The 14996-nt window shown below is 30.2% G+C and overlaps 1 protein-coding gene across 1 annotated transcript in view; it reads left to right on the top strand.

Annotated features, from left to right (window-relative positions):
* The window catches only part of LOC111630240 (INO80 complex subunit C-like), a 62504-nt gene extending 47574 nt beyond the window's left edge, over window positions 1-14930 (top strand). The window contains exons 3-4 of the mRNA XM_023374315.1: window positions 4919-4986; window positions 14709-14930. Coding sequence (XP_023230083.1) covers window positions 4919-4986; window positions 14709-14765 — 125 coding nt within the window. The 3' untranslated portion in view covers window positions 14766-14930. The remainder of the gene's footprint in view (window positions 1-4918; window positions 4987-14708) is intronic.
* Window positions 14931-14996: the final 66 nt, after the last annotated feature.

Here is a 14996-nt window from a genome sequence, read left to right as displayed (position 1 = left end):
GATTGGAGTGGCTATTAATTAAGATTGTTGAAATTAAACACAGTTTTTGTAAACGCGTAAAATTGGCGCACGTGCACCTTAACATGCATAACATAAGAGCCAATTAGAATGGCTATTAAGAACAAGTAAATTTTAGACTTTAAATTAAAAACATTTTGTAAACACATATAAAATTGGTACTCATGCGCCTTAACAAAGACAGCATAGAAGTCGATCGGAATAGAACCATAAGTGCAAGTTTACATTAAAATTTAAATATAAAATCATGGGACATAATTTAAAATACACAAAATGCATGTAACATATAAAAAGACGCACATAAAGAGGCCGACACGTATGTGCCTTGAACCACATAGGAGGTGCGAGAAAATGTGGACGCTGTGATGCCACGAATGCTCCCGTACTGTGGACGCTTCACGGCCCGGATCTTTAGGCAAAATGGTTTTCGTTTACCCATTGCCCCACAACCATGTCTGCGACGAATGTTGTGTAATGATAGAGATGCTACTTTCACCCTGGAAAAATCTGGTGTATACTCTGTTCCCCTGCAGAATCCAATATCAGGACTATGCATTTTATAGGACTCCTATTTTATAGGAGTATATTTTATAGGAGTGACTACCAGAATGCTGGTTGCTCGCATATCTGAACACCAATGTTCGGAGGCACTTGGCAGTTGCGACACTGAACTTTCCAAATTGGTGGTACATCATCACCCCACATAGCACTTTGGAATCGGGTGGCAATACTCAAACGCTGTGATGAAGGAAGCTTGCTATATATTTGGGAGACCCTCCTTACAAAAAACTGCTCTCCCTGTGCAACTCCTCTACTCTTGACTTACCGGACATCTGGATTAATTTATACAGGCATTAAAAAATCAACAATACACTCATTTCCTGCACCTCCTATGTGGTTCAAGGCACATACGTGTCGGCCTCTTTATGTGCGTCTTTTTATATGTTACATGCATTTTGTGTATTTTAAATTATGTCCCATGATTTTATATTTAAATTTTAATGTAAACTTGCACTTATGGTTCTATTCCGATCGACTTCTATGCTGTCTTTGTTAAGGCGCATGAGTACCAATTTTATACGTGTTTACAAAATGTTTTTAATTTAAAGTCTAAAATTTACTTGTTCTTAATAGCCATTCTAATTGGCTCTTATGTTATGCATGTTAAGGTGCACGTGCGCCAATTTTACGCGTTTACAAAAACTGTGTTTAATTTCAACAATCTTAATTAATAGCCACTCCAATCGGGGTTTATTTATTTATGCATGAGTGCCAATTTTAAATGTTTTTTATTTTAAAATGTAAAATTTAAATCTTATTTACTTTAATACTGTGTTTCCCTGAAAATAAGACATCCTCTGAAAATAAGACCTACCATAGGTTTCGCTGAATTGCTAAATATAAGGCCTCCCCTCGAAAGTAAGACCTAGCAAAGTTTTTTTTACTGGTAATGGTCATCGACAGATGGTTGAAAGTGGCCGTTGGTTTTTTGAAAGTACAGCCACTGATTGGTCAGCAGACAATTATGCCACACGGCATGATTTGCATAAAACTATGGCTTGGGAATCACATATTTGCATAATGTTATGGCTGGTGAAGGCTAATAGGTCGGCCGGGAATCATGCCACATGACATTTGCATAGTGCTACGGTTCAGTAAGCACTAATTGTCATCGAGCCCGATGTCGACACTATAAAAAGGTTAAGTTGAAGCGAGAGTGGGAAGTCCACTCCAGCACAGGAACTTCGTAAGTTCAGTTCAGTTTTATTTAAGTTCAGTTCGACGCGACCGGATATATGTCACTCTCGTCTAAGTTCGACTAGGGAATTTTTTTTGTTCAATAATATATGTGAATTCTTCTTCACGAAAAAAATAAGACATTCCCTGAAAATAAGACCTAGCGCATCTTTCAGAGCAAAAATTAATATAAGACACTGTCTTATTTTTGGGGAAACACGGTAGTTATGTTCCAAATACAGCTAATATCGTTAATGCTTAAATTTAAATGTTCTCTTTGAATTCTCTTTTCAATTTTGAATTGCCTGAGGATGACGTATATATTTACGTTGAAAGCGCTTGCAAGATTAAAATATTCCTTTTAATTCTCTTTAATGCTTCCTAGTCTCAAGTTTCTAATTTAGATATTCATATATGTACAGTACATATTTTAAAGTATGTACTGTACATAAATGAATATTTAGCATAATATTTGAAAGTTTTAATCATTATTTTGGAAATTCTTGGCAACAATTTTCTATCTCCTATATATTATTGTTGATTATTGTAGTGATTTTTCAGGCAAAATTAACTACAGTTGTGTAAAAAAGTGCAGTTTCCTTTTATATTTTTTTGGCAATGTAATGAGATCAAGTGTCTGAGAAGACAATTGAGAATTGTTTTTAAAAAAATAGACAGAGACATCAGGAAATGAAGTTACCTGTTAAAGAGAAGATCATAAATAACGTTCTAGAAGAAATATCAAATTAAAAGTTTAAAAACTGATTGACAATTGAGAAGAAAATTCCAGTACCTGTCTACTGTTGATATGATGATGTCATCAGAAATATGCCAAACTGCTATGAATAAGACTCTGGAGAATTATCTGATGAAGAAAATCTACATAAAGACATTAAGGACTGATGAGGGGCAAATGGCCCAAAAGGCATTTCCTTTCATAAAAAATAGAAAATAAAGTCTTTTTCTATCAAAAACGTGTTCCTATGTGATAAGTTCTCTGTAGCAATTTTCTGCTTAATTCTAAAGAACATAAAAGAGAACAAGAAGCAATCAGGTACCAACATAAAGATAGTCTACATTCTCTAACAAATGCTTTAATGCAAGATGTTCTGTGAGTACTTCATCATAGTATACAGATTTATTGAGCTTGAAAAATAGTATGAATATGATTCTTTTATGAGTATTAACGAAATATTGCCTCCCAAAAAAGTAGCTGGCAAATAATGGTGGATGAACTACTCAAGTAATTATTATTATAATTAATGAACTTTTAAGTTAGTTGTTAAATTTATAAAATTTAAATAATTGTACACAACAAATACTATTAGAAAAATAAATAACATACAGCACTATTTATTTTTCTATTAAATTTATTTTTAACATTTTTGTTTTGTTTTAGCATGTTTTTAAATTATCTGATTCAATAAAACTAGAGTTTCCATTAGTGCCTAGAGGCCATTCACATTTATAAATCAACCCTCAATGACAACTGCATCAATTTTAAGGATGAGTTGGTTCTGTCGCCGGCCTGGCAGGCATTGATGGACTCCGAACTTTAAGGTCACAATATGTCAACCAGGCGAACAATGCATACATCTCATGTAACACGTAAAATTTATCAAATTTCTGTAATGGTTTGCTCAGTCCCATCAGTTATTCTGTTTCACAACTAAAGAACAACTCACAGCAATTCAAAAACGTTTGTGGTGATCTTTATCTTTTGTTTTTTATATCACACTGGTTATAGGTTTTAAGAGTGCAGTATTTAACACATCCTGGTGTTTTGTGGTGTAGTTTATTTTCAGTTTACAATAAGCCTTACCTTTATTCAATAGACAACAAGCTTATTATTAGAATTTATTAAAATACTGTATAAATTTTTTTCATTAAAATTCAAACAATTAACATTTTTGAACTCGGAAAATGAAAAACAAAAANGTATAAATTTTTTTTTGTTTTTATATTTTTCAATATATTTATTTTGTTTGTAAAAAATAAAGAAATAATTTTTAACGATACAATAGCCACAATTATTATTTTAAAAAGTTTACATTAGGCTCAAAAGTTTACATTATAGTTAACATTGATGAATATTCAATGCAAAGTGACATGCAACGGAGAAAAATTTCAGCATGGGATAGGTTAATATATTTTTTCATACATAATCGGTTATCCGAAAAATAAGTTATCCGAACAACCCCAGTCCCCAATTGATTCAGATAAACGACACTCTACTGTAGTCTAAACTTCAATTATGAAGAAAATACATCCTGAGTTATTACAAAAAAAAAAAAAAACTTAATGATTTGTGTCAAAACATTAAGGTCATTTTTTTTTATCATTCAATATGATTTCATTACTCCAGCCTGTGAACCAAGAGATAATTTTAACATATAAAGCAAACTACCTATATAAGACTTTTAGTCAGTCTGTTGAAAAAACAAATATAGAAGATCTTTGATAGAATTTTGAAAACATTTTAGCATAAAAAATGCTACTAGAAAACATTGATGAAACATGGAGTTAATTTACAATACTTAACATGAGATCTGTTAAGGATTCAAGTCTGAAATTAATGGTACCATAGAAGAAATTATGTAACTTGTATTGGATCTAAGATTAAATGAAATCGGTAAGGAAGACAAGACATTCAAGAATTGCTCCAGTCCTATGATGATGATCTTACTGATGAAGAACTTATTAAACTGGATACAGCAACACCATACAAAGCTTGGGATAACAATATTGGAGGTGATGAAATTAAAACAGCAATAAAAGAATTCGATAAAATGTTTCATGTTTATTGAATCTCTTGATAAAAAAAAATAATCACTAATCCTGAATGTTCAATAAAATATCCTACAGTATTTTTCTGAAAAATAACTCATATGTTTTTTGTTTAACAATAAAGTTTTAAAATTAGAAGTTTCATTTAATTTATTATCTCCTTTCTTTAATTATTTATGCTAGATATTCATTTCATACAGTCGACCCTCCTATAACACGGTAGATACGTTCTGTTCTTTATGAATCAATTTTGTACAAGTCCTTGCCAATCACAGCCCAACACGTGTGAAGTTTACGGACTACAGCTGTTTGAAAGNTAAAAAAAATTTCAAGCTGATTTATTATTTTGTTGTAACATAATACATGTTATTTTCAGATTCAAGTATTGATAGCCCTCCTTCAACTAAGCCATCGAAAAAGTATTCCGATCTCAGTGGTTTACCGGTATAAATATTTTATTTTCAATTTTCTCTTAGGCTACAAATTTTTGTAGACTTAATTTCATATAATTATTATATTAATTAGCTAGATTTTTTAAATATTTGCATTTTATATATTTTACATATACAGTAAAATGTTTTAACAGATCATGGAACAGCAGATTCTTGGAATAACAGATTTTTTCCCTAGTTTCAGCCAATCAATGTAATTTTACCTCATTTTAGCAGATTCATAATTCGGAATAACAGATGGGGCTAGAAAAAATTCTAGCCCCATCTATTGTAAACTTCATGTTTTTTAACATTTAGTTACTATTCAGGTGTTTCTGGGAATTTATAGTTTTAATGATGAACTTGTTAGTCTACTACATCTAGGATATATACAATTGAAGAATTGCATGAAGAGAGTCAGTAAGATAATATGATAGAGGAGGAGCCAACTAATGAACATTGACATTGGTTCAAGTGTAGTGCCAAAATTTAGTAAGACCATTGAATCTTTTTGAGTTGTGAAGACCTTCCTGATGAGTTTCAGCATAAATGACAGGCTGTACGTGACATTTCTTATATCAAGTGGTTGTTATATTCAATAGGCAGAAAAGTGGCATCAAAACTAACCAAGATGGACAAGTTTTTTTTACAAATCAATCTTTTTGTGCTTAGAGTACATACTCTTTCCATCAACAGTATCATACACACATACAGCATAATATACAATCTTGTACAGTACATTGCATTTCTATAAAATAAAGATCTCAAGAGACTAAATAATTTCAAGTACAGGTATTTCTTATATGTAGAGGGTCAAATAATGGATATTTTTCTGGAAGTGCAGGAAATCTGTTGTTCTCAATATCACAGATTCTCAGAACAATGGATGATTTTCAGCAGCCCAAGCGATCTGTTAAAATGAGATTCTACTGTATTTGTATGTTAATGGCTTATTTTGTTATAAAAAGATCATGTAATTTTTCATTAGAAATTTATTTCAACAATAAACTTTAAATATTTCAATTTATAAACAGAATATTCAATCTCCATTCTCTGAATTGGTAATTGAATAAATTGAATACATGCAGTCTCTGATTTAGAACAGAGATTCATGGAGGAAGTGTTGCAAACAGAATTGTTGTAAATGGACTGACTGTAAAGTTATAATGTATTTGAATGAGTTTCATTTCAACCCTCAAAATATTTTTATCATAAATTATAATATTTCAACTATTAAAGTTACAGAATATATAAGTATTTTCACTAGTTTATTTATTGAAATGTTCATGTATATGTTACTGTGAAAGACCGAAATTAGAGAATATCGATATTCTCTGGTGAATGTCCACACATACAAAATACGTCGGTGAAAGTTAGAATATTTGGTTATATTATTATACATTCGAACAATCACCGGTGTATGTCGACAAGCAAGATAAGCTTTGGTGGAGATTGAAACGACACCCGAGAAGCCGATGTCAACAGAGAGGCGACAGTCTGTTGCCAAATCCTTTGTGGGTAGCTGGAGGTAGGACAAGGTCTTTTGATCCTATGAGGTGGGGATCGGTTTTTCAGGTCCAGTGGCGGATGATGAGAGGGGTTGTCAGTAAGGCATTGGCGATATTCAAATAAAAGACACCATTAAGAGATCAGTTCATAATCACATAATTACGTAATCAGTTCATAATTTGTAAAGAAAAGTTACTTTCCATAGATGAGATTTATTCTCAAAAATATCACTGAGAGAAGCAGCTGCAGCTAATTTGAAAAGTGGAGGGCAAGGCTATACACACTGTCATTGCAAAAAAAACTGTTCCAGAAATAAATTCAGTTTTAAAAGCAAGGGACTCTTGTGCAATTCAAAGTGTCACAATAGTTTAAGTTGTTGCAATAAATAAGATTGTATAACGTTAATCACATAAATTATGTGTAAGTTTATTATTGTATTATTTTCTTTAATGATTTAGAATGTGCTGTTCGTTTTAGGTTTAACAGTTTATTTAAATGTGCTGTTACTTAAGCTTTCTCCTATTTTCACATATTAAAATGTTGCATTTTTGTTTTAATGTAATAAAAATATTTTTATTCATTCACCATCAGCGTATGCTGAATGTCAACATTTGCCGGTGTAAGTGAGAAATAATAATATTTAGCAAATATTTCGTACATACACGAAACAAGTGTGTGAATGCTGACATTCACTGGAGAATGTTGACATTTGCCAGATATTGGTCATTCACAGTAACATATATATAAAAAACAATGTGCACTGTAATTATTTGAAAGTAACAAATTCAATTTTAAAAATTACCTATTGGGTTTTCATGGCTTCTTGTTCAGTTAAATTTATAATATTCATATATAAGCATAAAATTGCATTTTCAGATACTCATCATACTGGAAACTCTTCAGTAATTCAAAAGACCATAGATTTTATTGAATCTGAAAAACAAGCAATTTTAAGTTTACACATGAATATTAAAATATTTATATTGAGTTGTAGCCTTGTGTTGTAACATCTACTGTCAGTCCCCTTTATTGATCTTTTTTAACAATGATTTGGTAGAGAATTTAAAAGAATTATGCACTATTGGCATTGTTGTTTTTAAAATTGTGTGGACACCAAGTTTTTTTTGTTTATAAATTATTGATGTTTTTCATAAATTCTCATAATTCAGACCATCATAAATCAGGCCATCTGTAGAAATAAATAATAATGTTATGGTTAATTTAGAAATATAGTTATACAAGCTAAACTGTTCTAAATACGGAAAAGGTTTGTTAATCAAATATATATTATATTTATCAAAAAACACAAGCTGGCAAAATTAGAAAAAGTTTTAACCTGGAAATTGTCTGTCTTATGTTAGTAACAAGAAAGTAAACACTTTAACTTGTAACACTTTAAATGTTTTCAAACCCTACTAAACCTGATACAATGCAATATACAGTAATTGAAGATGTGTTATTTTCAAACTCTATTTCTAAATTTGAAATTTTAATCAAAATTTATTTATACTGTAATTGTGACTAAAATTGTTTGTGTAATTTATTTAAACTTATCAAAATAAAGAATTAAAATTTATTTCTCAATTAAAATTTTCAAAACTTAACATATTCAACATCAGAACAATTTTTATATTGTTTGTTCCAATTAGAAACAGCATTTTTAAGTCTCTTTTTAAAAAAATTTAAAACCTTCCCAATCAAAATTTAACATTTCTGTAAGATTCATATTAATTTATTTTTAATGCCAATAACCAGAAGTCTAAATTTATATTTTTAAAAACTTTTGTATTAATTAAATATCCATGGTCCTTTTGTGACATTTATCAATATTTCTTCTATGAACTTTATTTGCACTGCTTTCACATTCTTTGGAATTTCCTTCTGAATTATTTCAGTCAATCTATTTCTTTTTATAAATGTATTGTGATAGCATAAAATCTCTCTCTCTCTTTGTTTTTTTAATAATCTATGCAACTGCTTTCTAATGATGTTTCCTAACTAGTCTAGCTTTTCTCTTACTGTTTTATACTACAGTCTGATTTTTTTCTTGTTTTGATATATTATTTTTATTACTTCTTAAATGATCAAAAATGGCAGATAATCTAGATTATTTTTGGATTTTTCAATTTGGAGTTCTAAAAATGTGTTTCATAAAAAATTTCAGTTACTTTTATATATTTATTATTATATTTTCTAATATTTTTAAAATTATTTTTTTATTATATTCTTTTTACATGTTTTCAATATATTTAACTGGTTAAATAAAATTTATAGAAAATGGCTGTTTTATTTATTCCTGTAGATCTCTGTTCTCAAAGTAATTTTGTATGCCTTGTATATAAAACCTCACTAAGTCAAATACATTAATTTGAAGCTGTTTACAGGTTGCAGGCACAATATATAGTTTTCCATATAATATGGTGTTAATAAATTGAAATTGTTGGTACTTTCAACTTTAACCTCTTTTCTGTATAACCTCCACCCTTTGATAGATCTTGTATGTTTTTTGAATACAGACAATTAATACAGATAGGATTTATGCTGAACACAATACTATTACAACCTTGCATTGACATCCTTTTATTGATATAACATATTATGGCTTTTTGATTGTGACACAAGGAGCACCTTGACAACACACTCAAAAGTATCATAAACTATATACAATTTTGTAATTATTTTCTGAACAGATTCTTGAGAAATGATTTGATAACAAAATTTATGGCCACAGAAAAAATTGAGAAAATTCTCTATTAAATTAACTTAATAACTTAAAGTCAGGATTCTTTTTTATTCCTTAAACTTAGTTATAAAGGCATAGTGTGCAAAAAATATCATTTTATAACTTTCGATAATCTTTCTATTTGTAAATTTAAAATCTAGTTCTAGTGTCTAGTTTTTATAAATATCAATTTTTTTTCTAATATCTAAATTTAGATAATAAATATTTATTTTAACATTTTTTAAACTATTATTTGATTTTTGTTAATCTCTTCCACAATTGTGTTCATCATTTTTATTCTTATGAATTGCTTGAATTGCTAAGCAATCAACTATATATCATATTTTAATTTAACATACTTTTTCAAATTTATTAAATATTTTTATTTTAATAGAATATATGCAAGCTCTGTTTTTAATGTGCATCAATTGCATCTCATTTAAAAGTGTGCATCTTTTTTGTTTATGATAATTTCCTTTCAAATATAAAATCAAGTGAATATATTTTGATATACTGTATCTTTATTCCATTATTTTTACTTTAAAATAATTTTCATGTAAAAACCTCATGAATTCAAAGAACATTTTAGAGAAATGCTTACATGAGCTTAAAAATGTAAAATTTTGTATTTGCTATTTTTAGAGGATTTCTTTGTATCTTTATTCCATTATTTTTACTTTAAAATAATTTTCATGTAAAAACCTCATGAATTCAAAGAACATTTTAGAGAAATGCTTACATGAGCTTAAAAATGTAAAATTTTGTATTTGCTATTTTTAGAGGATTTCTTTCTATCTTTAAAGCACTAAATTCAAATTTAAAAATTTTTCTAAAATGTAGCTTTGAAAACATTCAATAAATAAAGCATTTCATATTTTTAAGTTTGTGTTGTAGCATTTCTGTAGATATTTTTTGAATTTGGTACAGGTATATCTCGCCTTACATCAGTAATTGGTTCCAGGAGAGGCGACGTAAGTCGAATTTACTTGTCTCTGAATCCACTTGTCACTAGGCTAAACCATAAATTACCATTCCTGGTTCTGTATTTTATTTATTAATGCATTTTTAATAATATATAGTTAATAAGGATCTATTTTAAGCTTACAAACAAATAAATTTTAGTTTTTAATATAATACAGAAAAAAGTAATCTAAATTTACGAATGCAGATACTGTAAATACAGTACATACTTGTAAATGTATATATTTTAATATGATTTTATGTGCTTTAAACATTTTTCTAGTGATATTATGACTTAAATATTTGTGGCTGACAGACATAAAGTTGAATAAAATGACTTAAACTTGATTTTTATTTTTCCATATACTTTTTTGACAAACGATGTATAATCAGGAACGACGTAAGTCAAGGTATACCTGTATATAGAAATAAATTTGTTGTATTTTGATTTTATAATTAATGAGTACAATTTTAAGATATGGAATCCAACCTCATTTTTATTTCTCTTGTAATTTCTGTTTATTTTAGTTTTGAGACATTTGTGTAGTTAGGAAAAAATAATTTATATTCCTGTCAGTATTAACTCAAAGTTTAATTTACTAGAAGCTAAGATTTGGCTCCTGGTCTTCCATACTCTGAAATCCCAGGAAATTAACCTTAATATAAAGAAAAAGATTTCATAGGAATTCTGTTTATATTAAATGCCATAATATATAATTAAAATGAAAGAAAATAGATAGATTATAAATAATTAAAGTATATTCTAAATATGATTGTGTCCATAATATGTCAGATTTGCCTAGTTCACTTTATAACTTAAAGTTGTTTAAACTATTAGAGCAATTTTGGATACTTTTTGTGTGCAATTACATTAAAATTAAATCGTTTTAAGATGTTCATTCTTTTTATGATGTCAAGAACTGAAAGATCCAGTAAATCCATCATGTGTAAATGCATTGAACTTTTAGAAGGAAATGAGATGGTAAAATGCAAAACAGACAATGCTGCCCTTAATTGATGTGATGTTCTTTTACAGTATATTTAACTTTATTTAGAAAGTTTGATTTAAGATAATATTATAAATTGATATCTGAAAGATTAGGCATCCACTATAAAACTTTCTAGAGAAATTACTGGTACTGGTACTAATAAGTGTTACCACTAAACCTTTGGGTTTCCAGTAGGGTTTGAATGTAGTAAATGAGGAAACGTTTTCAATTTTTTATCCATAATCTGCTTCAGGTTCTTATCATTCCAATTGTGGAATGCCAAGACTTTCAAACATTTTCAAATACTAATTGCTTAAAACTGTTAAATGCATTGATAGTACAGAATTGAATGATTTTATCCCATGACCATATTTTAATGCTGTGGCTGATCTTTGAGGGAATATGTAATTATTGATGCGGATGGTCATCACAGGCATATTGCATAGCTTTCTTTGAAGTTTACACAGTTCCTCAATTTGCTTGCCTTGTAAATTTCGAGTGTTTCCACAACTCTAGATGGGAGGACATACTCAAGGAACTTGAATGCCTAGAAGACATCACGACAAATCAGGGTACAATAGAAGCATAATTAGGAATTTAGCTCAGAACTTCTATAGACCAGAGTGGGTGACATACCTCCACAGACCAGGGAGGGTCTAATGAGATACATGATCTAAACGTCATTGCAAAACACAATGATAGAATATAACAAAAACCTGCATTCCCTATATAAAGAAATAGCACATAAGAAGGGCACAAAAATAGCTTACAAGAGGACACAAACAATTTACTCCCTATTGAGGAATGCCTGATAGTTTGAGGGCACCAGGAGTGTATAGTGTCCCAAACAGAGACCATAGGTTCCAGAGAAATGTGGTATACATTGGATTGACCAAATGGTCTATACAAAAAAAGGATTAAGAAAACAAATATGACATCGCCAAAAAAAAATACACCACAGCCCTGGCCACTTACGCCACCAACCCTGATGTAGAGGCCGACTTGGTCAATGCCAGCATTATAAAGAAATCCTTCCAGACATACCACATCAGGTCTTTGGAAACACTAGAAATTTACAAGGCAAGCAAATTGGGGAACTGTGTAAACTTCAAAGAAAGCTATGTGATATAGCAATATGCCTGTGATGACCATCCGCATCAATAATTACATATTCACTCAATGATCAGCCACAGCATTAAAATACGGTCATGGGATAAAATCATTCAATTCTGTACTATCAATGCATTTAACAGTTTTAAGCAATTTGTATTTGAAAACGTTCAAAAGTCTTGGCATTCCACAATTGGAATTATAAAAACCTGAAGCAGATTCTGGATAAAAGATTGAAAACATTTGCTCATTTACTACATTCAAACTATACTGGAAACCCAAAGGTTTAGTGGTGGTACTTATCCACTATAAAATTTTTTTATTTTTAAAATTTATAAAAAAATAAAAAGTAATTGTATTAGTAAAACTCCTAACTTAATAATAATAAAACCAGCAAAACAAACACTCGCTTGAAAAGCAAATGTTTTCACTCATTTTTAAAGGACATCATCAAGTTGGCAGTTAAAATTGAATCATTCTTTTGCTTCTTAAGGGTCTATGTCACATTTTCACCACTCCAATATATAACAGCTGGCAGATATTTTGTGCTTCATTTTTCATTTTTGAAGATGATACTTTCTTACAAAACAAGGTGTTCTGATGGAAAGCCCCTTTTCAGGTGCCTTATGTTAGTCATTTGCAAGTTGGAGACCTTCATCCTCGCTAAGTATCAGGATCATGTGGCTATATATTCTTGATACATCAATGATATACAGTACTTATTCTCTGGCACCAGGAGCCCAACACAACAATTAGTGGAGAATTTCAACAGTAACACTTATGGATTATATCTCAACTTGGAACAACACAGTCACAAGCATATGCATTTCCTGGACTTAGACATCCAGTTGAATAATGGATGCATAATCACAGGGGATTACATAAATCCTAAATATCTCTCTGTTTTCATACTGTCATGCTTGCATGATCCCTTTTTGTATAAATTGGCTGCCTTTAACTCATTGATCCATGGAGCATATGTATATATATTGGATCCACAGCAGGGAACAGGAATTTCACATTATCACAAACCAAGCTGTCCGACATGGATTCAATAAGATCATCATCAAGAGGCTCATCAACCCACTCTAGAAACATACAAAGTGGTTGCTTACAATGCAACACTTGCTCCTGTATATATAGAGATAGCCCATAATTGCATCAACATGGCCTTCAAAAGTAGCCCACCATATTTAATCTTTTTAGAAATGCCAAAGACTGTTGATCTGGCAACACTTATGGGGGGTATATTCCATCCCCTTTATAGACCATATATCCAACAGAGTTAGTATGTGGGAGCCACATACTAACTTTCCATCCACCTAAAAGAACATCAGCAGACCAAAAGGCCTCATATCCACCACCATACAGAATATACCAGAGATCTGGACAAAAATTTTACAGGAAACAGTAAATAGAACATAGCTCAGACATCTTGAGTTGATGGAAATTTACAAGGCAGCTTTAAGAAAAAAGGCCATCAACTATAAGGAAGATAATACCATCCCAAATCCATGGAAGATATATATTCACCCAACATAAATCTTGCAATTCCTGTAGGATTATATATACAATGTATCCACCTAGCTGGAGAGGTGAGATCATTCCAACAAATCAGCAAGTTAAAAAATTTAGTGCATAGACCTTTGGTGTTGAAGGACCCAACAGAGATTGTTATCATATCTGCTCTTCAAACATGAGGTTACCTGATGGACCAAACCAACCACTCATGCATTGACTTCAATTAATAATTCTACAGAACTGTTATAAAGGGCAAATTTCCACGGCAACAAGTTGATGTATAAGAGCGTATCTACAACAACTGACCCTAAAGATTTTTCTCATACAGATGAACCTTATTTTCAGAAGGAGAGAAACATAATCAGCTGATGTAGCCATAACGTAAAAATAGAAACTGCAAATACAGAAATTCAGACACTTGTGAAACCTTTGATTGTTTTTACTGTTTTTAAAATAGCAAAAATAATCACAGCCCTTGCTGTCTATGCACTTTCTGATTTGGTTGATGTTTGCTGGCAACATGCTAAAATTATCAAAAGTATCAGAAATAGACATCACATATGTTACACGGAGGCTCTATACATTTACAAATATGTGCAACAGGGTCATTTCATCAGTTTTACAGATATCAAAACCCTTTGTGTCATAGAGAGCCTATTTTGAGTTGAACATGGCATAACCAGAATTGACCTCTCCATATGTCATTGGGATGCTCATCATGTATATTTACCTATTTTTGTGTATATTTGTCTTATAATTTACGGATTTTTGAGCTATATAGAACTTAATTTTTTATTTATGATGTTTATTTTTCATCATTTATCCACTTATTTAATTTTATTTTTATTTATGTTATTTATTTTTTCATTATTTAGCTACATATTTATATGTAATTTTATTTTATTCTATGATTTTAATTTTTAGTTTAAACCAAACAGTATTTCCATGTTCAGAAATATTATTCATTGGGCTGCAGTTTGAAAAAATTGTAGACCTATAAATTCTCATTGTTGGCTGTCTGTTCATCCTTAACCTTGAGAACAAAGTTAGACAGATGAAAGTTGAGACCAGATATGGAATGCTTGGGGGCAGAAGGCTCTGATTAACTATATACAAACTTCTGATTTTTATCAGAAGTCATGTTGTTTCAATTAAAAAAATTTTTTCTGAAAGGAGTTAGATAGATCAGTGGTTCTTAACCTTTCTATACTC

Source organism: Centruroides sculpturatus, unplaced genomic scaffold (assembly GCF_000671375.1).
Source record: "Centruroides sculpturatus isolate CEXI.00-Female unplaced genomic scaffold, Cexi_2.0 scaffold553, whole genome shotgun sequence".
In the NCBI taxonomy this organism is placed as follows: Eukaryota; Metazoa; Arthropoda; class Arachnida; order Scorpiones; family Buthidae; genus Centruroides; species Centruroides sculpturatus.
Note: the sequence above shows the minus strand (reverse complement) of the source record. Positions and strands in the feature narration are given on the sequence as shown.